At 26.5% G+C, this 13,520-nt stretch overlaps 1 protein-coding gene across 1 annotated transcript in view; it reads left to right on the top strand.

The window, feature by feature from the left end:
- Positions 1-3,367: 3,367 nt before the first annotated feature.
- Positions 3,368-13,520, top strand: part of LOC107436873 (DDB1- and CUL4-associated factor 8) — a gene marked incomplete in the record, with an annotated part of 26,253 nt that continues 16,100 nt past the window's right edge. Inside the window, 5 exon segments of the mRNA XM_071184649.1 lie at positions 3,368-4,141; positions 6,279-7,191; positions 9,321-9,461; positions 11,508-11,602; positions 12,545-12,575. Of these exon segments, the coding sequence (XP_071040750.1) occupies positions 6,331-7,191; positions 9,321-9,461; positions 11,508-11,602; positions 12,545-12,575 (1,128 nt within the window).

Below are 13,520 nucleotides of genomic sequence, written 5' to 3' on the forward strand. Positions count from 1 at the left end.
AAAAATGATTATCCCTAAAATTTTGTATATAGCTATAATAAGTTATGCTCATTTTATTTTAGTATAAAATCCTCGAATAAATATAGTAAAAACAGTGTAATCTAAATAATATCAGATAAAAAGTTCATGTATTTAAATTCTAAAAACTATCATAAATAACTTATAAATCGATTCAAATTTTCTTTTCAAAGGAGATTAAAATATTTTTTTTTTCTTTTTTTTTTGCTTTTTGGACATAAATGAACTTAAAAATTGTCTATTGCCTAGAAACTTCGAGATGTTTTCTATTAACTATTAATTAAACCTCTCAGAGCAATCACAAAACATTATTTCAATTTTTTTACAGTCAGAAATTGGCGCAGGCGACTTTTTTTGGCGGTTTTCTGGACTATCGCCAAATATATAAACCTTTATTGCAACCCAATTTACGACCCAATTGTTTTAAAATTTTGTCTACCACCCTAATTCAAGTGTCTAGATTCCAAATATGTAAAAAAAAATATATGTTTATTCAGAGAAAGTACGTTTTTGTGTCTGATTTCGTAACTTAATTAATAGTTAGCACTAATTAATTAGCATATTTGAGGTCACCCCCAGGAACCATTAAGATTGACACTTAGTTCGTGAAAATCGGATCATTAGAACGAAAGTTATTCAGGGTGATATCTTTTTTTTTTTGCGGACTGTACATATAAGTTTGATAATTAGATTTCCTTTCTTTCTTTTTTTACAAATCTTTGAACTCAATAAACCTAGTCTATTTTTAAACTTTTTGTCAGACTTCATGAATTTAAAACAACCTCAAAATAAGCTTAGGTATAAATAAAATGACTTTATGCACCTCAATAAATACCTCACTCTCTTTACTTAGTTGAAATAAGGTAAATTTTTTTATACCTCATAAATACCTCTTTTGTTACAAAGTGTCAGAAATATAACCTGGTATACCTTAAAAATCACCTTATAAGTCTGGTTGATAAGAAGTTAATTTAAAACAACCTCAAAATGAGCTTAGGTATAATTAAAATTACTTCATACACCTCAATCAGAGATGGGCATTTGTCATTCAGAATAAAGAATGATGAATAACTATTCAAAATCTGAATAATGAATAAAGATTTATTCATTAGTCAGAAATATTTTGAATAAAGAATAAATCATTCATTATTCTTTATTCAGTATCCTTTATTCATTAGTCAAGAATAGCTGAATAATTTCACTGGTCAACAAAAATGGGCACGGAATACTCTAATTGACTACGATTATGAGAACTACAAATAAAACGTTAATCCTTTTCAAGTATATTTATATAATGTTTGAGGAAATTTACTTTCGTCTAACATAATGCATACTTTTGAGAAATGGTTACATGGCATAAAAGCGTTTACTTTTTTAAGTTAAAATTTTATTTAAAATAAGATTATCGTTTGCTTTCAAAAACTATGAGAAATTGTGTTTTATAGATTTTAGAACAAAATTTTAAAATTAACTTAAGTAACTAAACTGTTATAAACCTACTTTTTAGCGCGCTGTATGCGCTAAAAAGTAGGTTGTATGTTGCGTTGGAGTAAGTTAAATAACAAAAAAATAAATATTCATACTTGTTTTAGTTTTATGGTTAAATTCCTAAAATAAGACGTTTAAGAGCAAACCATGTTTTGCATCTCGTTATAGACAGAGACATATCGATTGCATTTTTCGCTGGTTATTCAAAATTTTATTCAGAAAAATTAGTCATGACTAATGAGTTTATTCATCAATCATTATTCAAAAATTTTTATATATTTGCATAATGAATGATGAATAATGACTAAATTTTCATACGAATAATCATTCAGAATAAATTTATTCTGAAAAATTTAGTCATGAATAAAATTTTCGTGAATGATGCCCATCACTGACCTCAATAAATATTTGAATCTCATTAGTTAAAATAAGGCAATTTTTTTTAATACCTCATAAATACTTTTTTATACGTATCAGAAGAACAACCTGTACGCATTGAAAATCACCACATCAGCCTAGTTGAAGTGAATTTTAAACTACCTCAAAATTAGCTGAAGTGCATACAAAACAACCTCGTACACCTCAATTACAACGTTGCAATTGAGGTGTACGTGGTACCTTTTACGTACATTACGTTTACGTTAAAGGTACCTTTTACGAGGTATAATTTTTATGGTTGTTTTTCTCGGCAACCTCAAAACAGCCTCGATACCTCAAATATACCTTAAATTTTCGTAAGAGCCTTCACAGCAAATTTTCCGATGTAATTTTTCATGCTGAATTGAAAGGGCTAAAATTCAAGTAGATATGATGAACGCATTGGAATTATAAAGAATTTCTTCATATGTTAAGTGCAATTTAAAAAGGGTTATTTTTATAAAAAAAGAAAGAGTTGTTTTAGTTATTTATAAATGTATTGTTGAAAAAGGTGATATGTCTCTAGATTTAGAAAGAAAAAAAAACTCGCTTTTTGGCTGCCCTTATTTGGCCTCTTTTTATTTATTTATTTCTGTTTGTTCTTGTTGCAAGCCGTGCACCGTCCTGCGTTAGTATTAGTATATTGTTCGAACAGGAAGATTAAGTTAATTTTACAAATTATCATGTAGGTTTAAATTTTGAAGTTAGTACATTGTCGATAAGGTAAGAAATGTTTATATACTAATTATTTTTTTTCATATGACAATTTTTACGCCTTGAAATGACAAGTCTTAAATTGGCAATCGAAATGCGCTACAGCTGGCTTCTCTCTACCTATGACAACAGTTCGCATGCTATCACCATTAGCGTGTTGAGAGTCATGGAAGAAGGAAGTACATTAGTTTCTTTCTTGATTTTCATATAGATTAAAATCTTTTAAGTTGGGAAACTATATGGTGCTGAAAACTACATTGAATATAGTTCTGAAAGAAAGCAGCATGGAAATTTTCAATTAAAGCATAATGGAATTTTTTAATATTTTTATTAATTAAAAACGAAAAATATTGAGAAAAGGAAATATATCGAACAGAAAAGAGGAGAAGAGGGAAGGGAGAAGGGCCAAAGGCATGGAACCGGTCTTCTCCCTAGATGGCGTATTCGAGCCCTACGAACCCGAATTGCGGTGTTATAATAATTTTAAATTGGAACATATTTTTGTTGCTAACTCTTGAACAGAAATAGGCAGCAGGAATCTATCTTAATAAACATCAATAAAATACAATCCAATAAAGCAGAATTGTTAATTACTAAACATATGTTTTATAGGTAATTAGCAAAATTAAGCTAGTATTTAGGTAGATATCGTTTGACCTTTACAAATGGTCATCAATTCTCTTCGTATTTATTTATTTATTTTTCTGAAGTATTACGTTTACTTAACCTATATTTTATCCGAGGAATACGACGACATCTTTGTTAATATTCATCATTTGCAGTTGTCGTAGTATTATTTTAACTAATTTCATTTAATAATTAACTCTTACTGTTTGTTCACTGAATCATCATGTAGGGAAAAACTTGACAGTTAAAATACCATGTATCTATTTTATATAAGTCATAAGTCAGTTTTATGATCGTTCGGATTTCGGAAGCGCAAAAATTAGTTTTTAAAGTATTATTTAAACTATATATTCTATATTATTGTCATCAATCTAAAGAATCTATTAATTTTCTCTGTGGAATTGCTCGTTATCGAGGTGTTTTATAGACAAAATAATGAACCTTTTCACTTTCTAGTTATTCTTTTAGTAGGAAATGAATATTTTGATTGAAAATACTCATCAGATCAACCTGACTATTTTTGAAATTTCTTGTTTATAAAAATCGTGTTTTATTAATTTGAAAATTGATAATTTTTAATAAAGTAAACTGAAAAAAGTAAAATGTGTCTCAATATATTTTGCATACACTAAAGATGTAAAAATATTTATATGCTTTTAAGTTTGATTTTAAATAAAATTTTACTCTCTTCTATTTTTTACTTCTTGAAAATTCTATTTTGAAATTAAGCAATTTGGTTCTTTAATCATAAGATTTGATAAATTACTAATAATAATTTGAACCTATAATGAAAGGGCTATTTTTAACAAATAGAGAAGCATGTTTTAGGTTTCTTACCAACACATTTGGAAATCAGACTGATTAATCCAGTTATTAGGTATGCAGTTAAAAATTATTTTAGTGCTGCTTTTTAGAAGACATTAAAAGTTCCCAATTTATTAATGTTTAATTAAATATGGTTATAGATACTGCTTTTATTATAGAAGTAGGTATTCTGATAATAGGTACCTATACCTAATATATAAATTAGGTTACTATGATTAATAGGTTTTTTATATCTGCTTAAGCAGAGTAGTTTAATTTTTTTAGAATAATTAATTTATATGAGTGCATTTTTCTAAACATTAGCAAGGCAGAAGATGAAAATTCTGAGATAAAAATTACTTTGTCAGAGACAATCCCTGAATATCCTATCATGTTGTTTGTCTGCTCTTGACATCAAATAAACTGGTTATCTTGTTTTGTAGCAGAACCTGTTGCTCTTTGTTGATTGATTATCATAAATAGTAAATACCAAATGATTTTCAAAAGTTACATAATTAAGAAGTTCCAATCTTTATGTGTTGCCTATTATCTTTAAAAAACTTGAGATATTATTTTGAAAAAATATATTACATATATTATTGTTATAACATATAATGTTTTGAGAAAATATAATAATAAAAAAAAAGGAAAAATTATAAAAGGTTCAATTTTAAACTTTTTCTCATAATCAATTTTAAATTTCCGTATCAGACTAAAAAAATAATAACTAACTATTAAACCTCTTAATTAAACATAAAATATTGTGGATAGAATTTCTGTAACTGTTGCTCTCAGCTACATTTATCTCTGTATTTTTTTATTGTTCATTCCTTCAAAAATTTTTTTTTTTAAATCTTTGATTTGTTTTTTAAATTTCTATTTCAGATAAATCTTATCCTTCAATCATTGCCAGTTTTTTTGTTGTTACTTTATTATTACTTTTAAATATTACTTTTTGATAATATTGCTTTTTCTTTCAAATATTACTTTTCGGGGTTTTTACTATTTTTGCCATTTTCCCTTCCCTCCTCATTGTCATTTGGGACAAAGAGGATATACTGCACACGCCTTTTTATTCTCATTTCATCTTGCAGCAAAGAAAAGAAGATAAACTGGCAGCTTAGTCTTTAAGATGTTTCATTTCATTAATAATTAATTCTCTCTTATGGCCTCAATAATAAACAAAGTTCTACACATCTGAAAGATGTTGATAAAAATTGCAGAATCAGCAGCTATCAATAAAAAAAGAGCAGAAAAAGTCTTCAAGGAATACTATACTATACTGTCAGACTATACTATACTATACTATTAGACTATAATAAAAATATAAAATCCTTTCTTTTAAAAAGATTGTAAAAGAGTTAGGATTGAATTTTATTGTGCTTAAATTTAGCCTATTTATAAATTGCTTATAGGAAATTAATTACCATGCAATTTGTTAACTATTTAATTAAAAAATAAACAGAAATTATTGAAGATAAAAGTTTTTATGCATATTATACGGTTGCATTTCTTGGAACTAAGGAATGGTGAGGATGGAATGTCAAATGACAAAATGAAGAGGTGGCAAATGATGGTAATTTTTTTGGTGGCCGCTTCATTTTATCTAGTCACAACATCGAGACCACTAATTTTGTCCTTTAGCATAATCATAATGTTTCATAAGTTCTGTTTATGATTATGAGTGAAATGTTATTTCTTATAAGAAATTTTCTGATAAATATATATATATATATGTATATATATATATATATATATAATTTCAAATATCGTCATATTAATCTGATACTACATTAATAGAATTTTAGTTATGAAATTTGTTTTCTCAATAAAATCCAAGTTATATATTTTCAAAATTTTGAAATGTGAAATTCTCTTTTAGATATATAATTTTTTAAATAGTTTGAACTTGAAAACTTTTCAACTTTAATAAGTTATATTTTGTGTTATTCTGTTTTGTTTTTAGTGGTTTTAGCTAAGTCATTTTTAATTAAAATTTAGTAATTTAAGTGATGCGATTTTACTGACATACTGTATTATACATTTTAAAGCAGAATTCTATAAAAAATAATAAAGCTAAAATATAAAGATAATTACATCCACTTAGTTCCTTTTTTCTATATTCTTGTTCTGTAGTATCTAAATAATACGAAGTATATTTTTCTTAAAATGATTTTCTGTCAGTTCATTATAATCATTATGTATTTTAGATGAAATTAATATAGTCGTATAGATGCCAAAGTAAAAAACAACTTTAAAAACATGGCTTCAAGTTCCAAAAGTTCTGGAAAATCTAAAAGATCACCTCAGGTAGAATCTTCTGAAAATGACTGTTTAGGGTCTTCTAGTGACCAAGAATGCAGTATGAAAGGCAAAAGAATGAAGAAAGATGATAGTGGCATCAATGTTATACAAGAAAATGAGACCTCTGACGAAAGTGATATCGAAAATTTTAGTGATATTGAAAAAAAATTGGGACAGAATAGTCCAGACTCTGGTAATAATGAGCCATGTAACTTTCCAAATGTACATCAACAGGGTGAGGAGTTAGAAGCTGTTTCAGCCAGTGTAAATGAAGCAACAGCATCTTGTAGTAGTCAATCTCCACTAGAAAAGAAAAGTAAAAATGATACTTCCGGTTCTTCGGATGATAAAAATCTTTCTATGAGACTCTCTCACAGAAGTTCTTCAGATAGTGATAGTGAAAATTCTAGTGAAAAAACTGACTCAAACTGTGATAGTGATCATACTTATGGAAAGGTTGGGAAAGCTAAACCAGCTGATCAAAGTGATAAGGACTATGATCCTACTCCTAGTACTCCAAGACCAAAATATAACTGGAATGCTCCATTAGCTCTTACTTCTCGACAGTATGGACATCGTCTAAATTATTCCCCAGATCTTTTCCGATATAAGTGTTATGGAAGCCTTCATATGGTTGAACGATTAGAGTTAATGGATAAAATGAAAAGACATGATGGATGTGTAAATGCCTTAAATTTTAACTCAACCGGTACCAAACTTGCTTCTGGATCAGATGATTTAGACATAGTAGTATGGGATTGGACCATAGGAGAGCCACTTTTTGATTATAATAGTGGTCACAGAAGCAATGTTTTTCAGGTAAATATTCGATAACTGTTAAGATAACAATTTAGTTAACTACTAAATACAAAACAGTGGTATCAAACTTCGAATATTCTTTAAGCCTGGGATAGTAGTATTATATATTAGTACATAATATTTACTTGGCAAAGTTAATTTTTTTATGCACCTTTTGGAAGTGAAATTCAGAGGGAAGGGGTATTTTTAGTACCATTTATCAGCGTTAATTTTATTATTTACTGATCATAATACATAAAGCGTTAATATTTTTACTGGTTGAGTATTTAAAAATTAATTTCAGTAATGTAATTTCATGTGTACTATATTATCTGTTTTTAAAAAAAATGTCAACCAATCATTTTTAAATAAATTTATTAATAGAGGGGAGGGACTAAATTTCACATGAAGTGAATTTTTTGTATTATAATTTAACTGTTTATATTAATTTATTATTTAACTGTTTAATTATTATAATTTAACTGTGAAAGCATTTGAACCACTGTTCAAATGTTTTCTACTTCGTCCAACTAATGTAATGAGAAATCATTTTTTTTACACGCATAACACTATAACTTCAAAAATTTTAAAACCTCTGTTAACTACTTAATTTTTTTCAATTTATTTCTAGTAAAATGAACTTTATAGATTTTTAACTAAAGACAAGATGGAAAATGTTGCATGTTGTAACAGTATATCATTTGTAGTAGGGATGTAACGAATATTCAGCCACTATTTAGTATTTGCTTTTTTTTTTGAATGTTCAGTTGGCCGAAAAATTGGCCAAATATTCAGCAAAGTATTGCTTGGAAACGTATTTTTCAGTAAAGTTTTTTTGGGGGAAATTTGAATAGATTTAATAAAAAATAATTTAATAGTATTTTTTTACAATACATTGTTAGAAATTGTTTTTACACACATTTGTTAAGTTCTAAAACTTGTTAATTTATGTTCTGAAAGATAAATGAAACAGTGAAATTTGAAGAATTGAAACTAGATTACTTTATACTGATCTATCAGTTTCGTAATGCTGATTTTTTCTTTTTTAAATTGTAATTCAAGCAAGTTAAGTTTATCATTTGTTCAACTTTTTGTGCTTTAAAAATTGAGAATTGTTTTGAAATTTGTTTCTTTTTCGCTTGTTTTTCTTTTCATTATAGCGCAACATTTTAATGGAGCATTTCTAATAGAATATTCTTTTTTTTTGTCACTTTTTTCTGATACTGTAAGACATGTAACTAGTATGTATCATAGTAAACTGTAGTTCTCAACATTTCAGAATTTAGAATTTTTTTTCTGTTCCTCTTTAGCTTTTTTTAATTAACTATTCTTTTTATCAGCGTTTTTATTAGAGAGTATTTTTTAAAGAGCTTATCTCATGAACGTTAGTCTTTTATGGTCATTTTTTTCTAAAAATACAGCAATGGAAAAATGTTAAATTGATATTTTTGGCATTAAATCTTTAATTTAAAATTAAAGAAACATTTTAGTTTTTATCTAGCTTTTTCTTTTTCACAAATTTTGTTTCTATAGATGTTTATATTATGATGCAGCAATCAAGAGGGTTTTTATGAGAGTTTAAACTTAATTTTTTTTTTTTTAAATATTGTAATTGGAAAACTGAGATGTTTAGCTTCAAAATTTTCTTCTATATTTTATTTTTCTGTTTTCCTTTTGTGTTATAATTTTTTTATGGGCGTTTTTATGATAGCACTGCATTTTTAAAGGCGTTTATGATAGACATTATCTCTTTTAACATTTTATGGATAGTTTTTTGAGGAAAATATTATTTTTAGTATTAAGGTTTTGTTTTATGAATTAAGACAATATTTTTTCTATTTCTCTTTTTTTTAAATTTAAAACTTAACATTCTAAACATCTAATTATCTTTATTTTCTTAAATTTTTTTATTAAAATTTTTCTCCTTTTACCCTATAAGCTGAGTTTTGATTATTTTTCAATTAATGACTAAACTTACTTATATGTAAAAAATATGTATAAATGATTTTTTTAAAGATGTTATTTGGCTGAATATTTGACTATTCAGCCAAATCACTATTTGTTACATCCCTAATTTGTAGTCTTGTTTTCTGTTTTTAAAATTTTACCTAATATGAACATTATAAACCAAATAATTTAAATTTTTGTAGGCAAAATTTATGCCTTTGTCTCAAGATGGGTTTATAGTTAGCTGTGGACGGGATGGGCAAGTACGTGTTGGAGAAATTTCATCTTCTGGAGAGTGCAAAAAGACTAGAAAACTTGCTCAGCATAAAGGTGCAGCTCATAAGGTAAGGAGTACTTTGTTAGATAATTTTACTCAATTTGATAGATCATGTTGTAAACTGCTAAAGCAAATTAGTAGTCAGTCCCTATGCTCATCAAAGGGTCTTAAAATTTCATTCAATTTTGTTATTAAAATAATTAGTTATAATACTGTGTAAATAACTTGTAAAGGTTACAATAAAGGACTGTAATTTATAGAGCCTCAATCTCAAATAGTCACTTAGCCTACATATAGGCCGTAGCAAGGGCTCTTTACTTTTTTTCTTTTTGCTTAGAAAGATCCAGTTTAATGCCCATTTACATAGTATTTTTCAATGTTCATTCAGCCATGTAAAGTTGTTTTAATTTTTCTCCTGCTTTCCAGGTATTGGAAGTTGATAAGTTTCCTTTTTAAAAAAAAAGTTGTAATTGATTCAGACATTTCAAGGAGAAAGTGGCCAATTCAAAGGCGCAAATAAAATTGCAAGTGGTGCATCATTTTGAACTTTCCTAGTATATTAGCTTTCCTAGCTGATTAATTTTAAAAATGATTATTATATTCTGATATGAAAGCAGAGATGATTGTGCTCCGGAAAAAATCCGGATTTCCGGGAAACGCGATCCGGAAGTTTCCTGAAATCCGAGGTCCAAGAGTTTCAAGAAATTATTGATCACATTTATGTATTTAAAAAAAATTTATGTTTTATTTAGAAATATTAGAACTCGAATTTATGTTTGGCATCTCTTTCATTTGTAAATATTTTTTCTAGTAGAATAATAAATGTGATTAGAGATAAAAGTAAACTTGTTTAAATAATTATTAATTTAAATTATGCTGCATATAATTTATTTAGAATTTCATGGTTAGAAAATATCAATAATTTAAATTTATAAAGACGTTAATTTTTTACAATACGTAATAAATGATTTTATTGGAGAAATTTTCAGGATTTTTTAGTTGAACTCACAGTCACTCCTGTGAAACTTACAGTTGGCTATATAGAGAAGATATTGAAAATAAATAATTTTATATTTTAATATATAATATTTTTGTTCTGTATGCGATCAATTGGATGAATTAAATTTGTGATATTTTCTGATAAATGACATGTGATTACTATGTTTATAATGATATAATTATTAAGATTATAGGCAGCGTTCAATATTACGATTGTTTCTCCAACTACTAAAACAGTAAACCATGATAAAATAATTCTAGGTGGTCCACAAGACTAGAAACCATTGATATCACTTTAGTAAAAAAGATTACTAGTCGCTCTTGTTAGTAGCTAAAAATGCAAATTTTTAGTAATTAAATCTCTAATGAATAATCTGTTTAAGGATCATTACATAGTATTTGACTTGATGAATATGATATCTAATGAATAATCAGTCTAAGGATAACTATATAGTATTTGAATGAATCTTAAACTTGAATAATTTTTATAAAAAAAGAAATGTTGACAGAATTAAAACTTTTTTTATATTAATGTAGCTGAAAAAGTAAAAAAAGATATGAAAAATAACTTAATTTTTTTTTCATTGTTAAAAAATACAAATGTTTGGCTCTAAATTATCTTGTATGTAAACAAACAGTGTGAAATGAAAAAATTAAGCTTCATGAAAAATTTAACGGAAATGGAGGAATCAGCTTTTATTTCTTTGTCATTGATAACGGCTGTATTGATATCTATTTCTTTAGTTCTATTATTATATGGTAGGTTTGTTTTGATTCTTATTATAATGTTAATTTAGCTTTTTGAATCAAATAATATTTGTTAAAGAATCTGAATAGCATAGTTTATAAGTTGATAGAAACATACTTTAGTGGTAAATTTTAAGCAGACCTGACATATTCTATATAAACCAGTGTATCCGAGTAAGAAAAATGCTATGAACCATGATTTTTTCTCCATTTATAGTGATTTCACCTCATGGGAAATATTTTTAGTGGTGGTATTTTTAAAAAGAAAAGAGATTTCTAAATCTGATGTTCAGATCTATAGTTGTGGTTTCCTTTTTTAGAAGAAAGATTAGAGGAACATAAAAAGTTGAAATTTTTGTTATTTTAGCTTGCTCTGCAAATGGATTCGCCTAATACATTTTACAGTTGTGGAGAAGATGCTGCTGTATTTCAAGTAGACTTACGCAAAGAAAAACCAGACAGGTATTCTCATAATTTCTTGGAACCTATGATTATATTTTGAAATTTGTTATAGTTATAAAAAAATATATAATGTTGTATCTTTATTTATTTATTACACATGCTGATTTTTTTCTTACACTTTTTTTCTTTAATATCTTAAAAATATATATTTCAACTGTATATCCTGTTAAATAGTTTAAAAGTGAGATTCAATTTCATTTAGTGTCTTAAAATATATTTTTTATTTATGTATCATGTAGTTAAATGGTTTAAAAATTTAATTTAACTATATACAAATGCCTTATTTTGTTAATACACATGCTGATTTTCCTTTTACATATCTATTAGGTGTAATGTTTTTTATATGTTCTAAATGTATATCATGTCAAATGGTTTAAATATATGATTCGGCTTGATATTAAAACCTTATTTAGTTAATAAGCTTTTTGATTTTTTCCTAACATTTTTTACTTAGTGTCTAAAAATATTTATTTTATTTTTATATCATGTTAACTTGATAGAAACTAATATATTTAATGTTCTATTTTTCACAAAAACACATTTTTTAAAATGATGCTCATTTTTTAGCTTTTACTGAACCAATTACTTTGGCTGTGATGTGATGCTTAGATTATAAATTTCTACAAAATGAATTTTAATTTTTTCCTTATATTTAGAATTTTTTTTTAAAATCATAAATATGTTAAATATACTTCTTCTAATGTCTGTTCAGGTTTTGGAAACTTGTTTTAGAAATATATCTCTCCAATTATGAGAACAAGATAATTTTAATAAACTTTTATGAATTTTTTTTACATTTTTCTTAGTTTAGCGTAACAAAAGAGATTTGTGGAAATAATGAAAGTTTTTTCTATTTAAAGATGAGCTATGAATTGTCTCATTTTTGTGTGGAAATTTTATATTATCCTTTTTGAAATTTTATTAAGAACCGATTATTTTCAGGCTAGTATTATGTAAAGCTAAGGAGAAGAAAGTGCCACTATATTCTATATTTGTCAATCCTCTAAAATCATTTGAATATGTTGTTGGAGGAAGGAGCCAGTTTGTCAAGTAATGATTGAATCTTCATTTCCTTTACAATTTTTTTTTTTAAATTATGAATTTTAACGATTCTTTTTTTTCTTTCTATAGAGTTTATGATGCTCGATATATTCAAGAAAACTCTGGATTTCTAAAAGATTTTTGTCCTGAACATCTAGTAATATATTTTGCCTTACTTATTATTTTGTAAAAAAACATTATAGCTTGTATGTATGACTTTTGCTTTATCTGTTATAAAAAATTCTATGTTGGCATATTACTGAAGAAAATCAACTAAACTAAATTCACTGGCATGGCAGCCCATAAAGGACCAAAGCCTACTTTGCTCAGCCCAGTTTTCTTGTCCTTAGGCTCTGGGATGTAAAAGCAGATATTCCTGTTGGGTGGTTAGCCGAACACAAAACTTCCAGTGTACTGAGAAAAATTTATTAATATTGATTTTTATTATTTTTTTTTCATCTAGAGGGCTCCGCCCCGTGCTCGCTGACGCTCGCCAACCCCCGGAGAATTGCTTCACAATTCTTTCTTGGTTTGCTTTGCAAAACCAAGAATGCTTTGATTTCATATATTTCAATATTAAACTGAATATTAACTGTTATCATCGAAAAGAATTAATTTTCTTAAATGTAGAATAAGCAGTGTGTCAATATCAATGTCACTTTTTTTCGTTGACTACAGTTCCTTCTATGTCCTATTTGTTCTCTAAATGAGCCAAAATTGTCAGAAATTAACATCAATGTGCAGATATAATCTTAATATGAAACTTGTTTAAAAAAAATGATAATCACAATAATACAGACTTTGTCCCAAAGAAATGAATATATTTTTAACACATTTAATTCAATATATATATATATATATATATATCACAGTGGCA

Source organism: Parasteatoda tepidariorum, chromosome 8, assembly GCF_043381705.1.
Source record: "Parasteatoda tepidariorum isolate YZ-2023 chromosome 8, CAS_Ptep_4.0, whole genome shotgun sequence".
NCBI classification, from domain to species: Eukaryota; Metazoa; Arthropoda; class Arachnida; order Araneae; family Theridiidae; genus Parasteatoda; species Parasteatoda tepidariorum.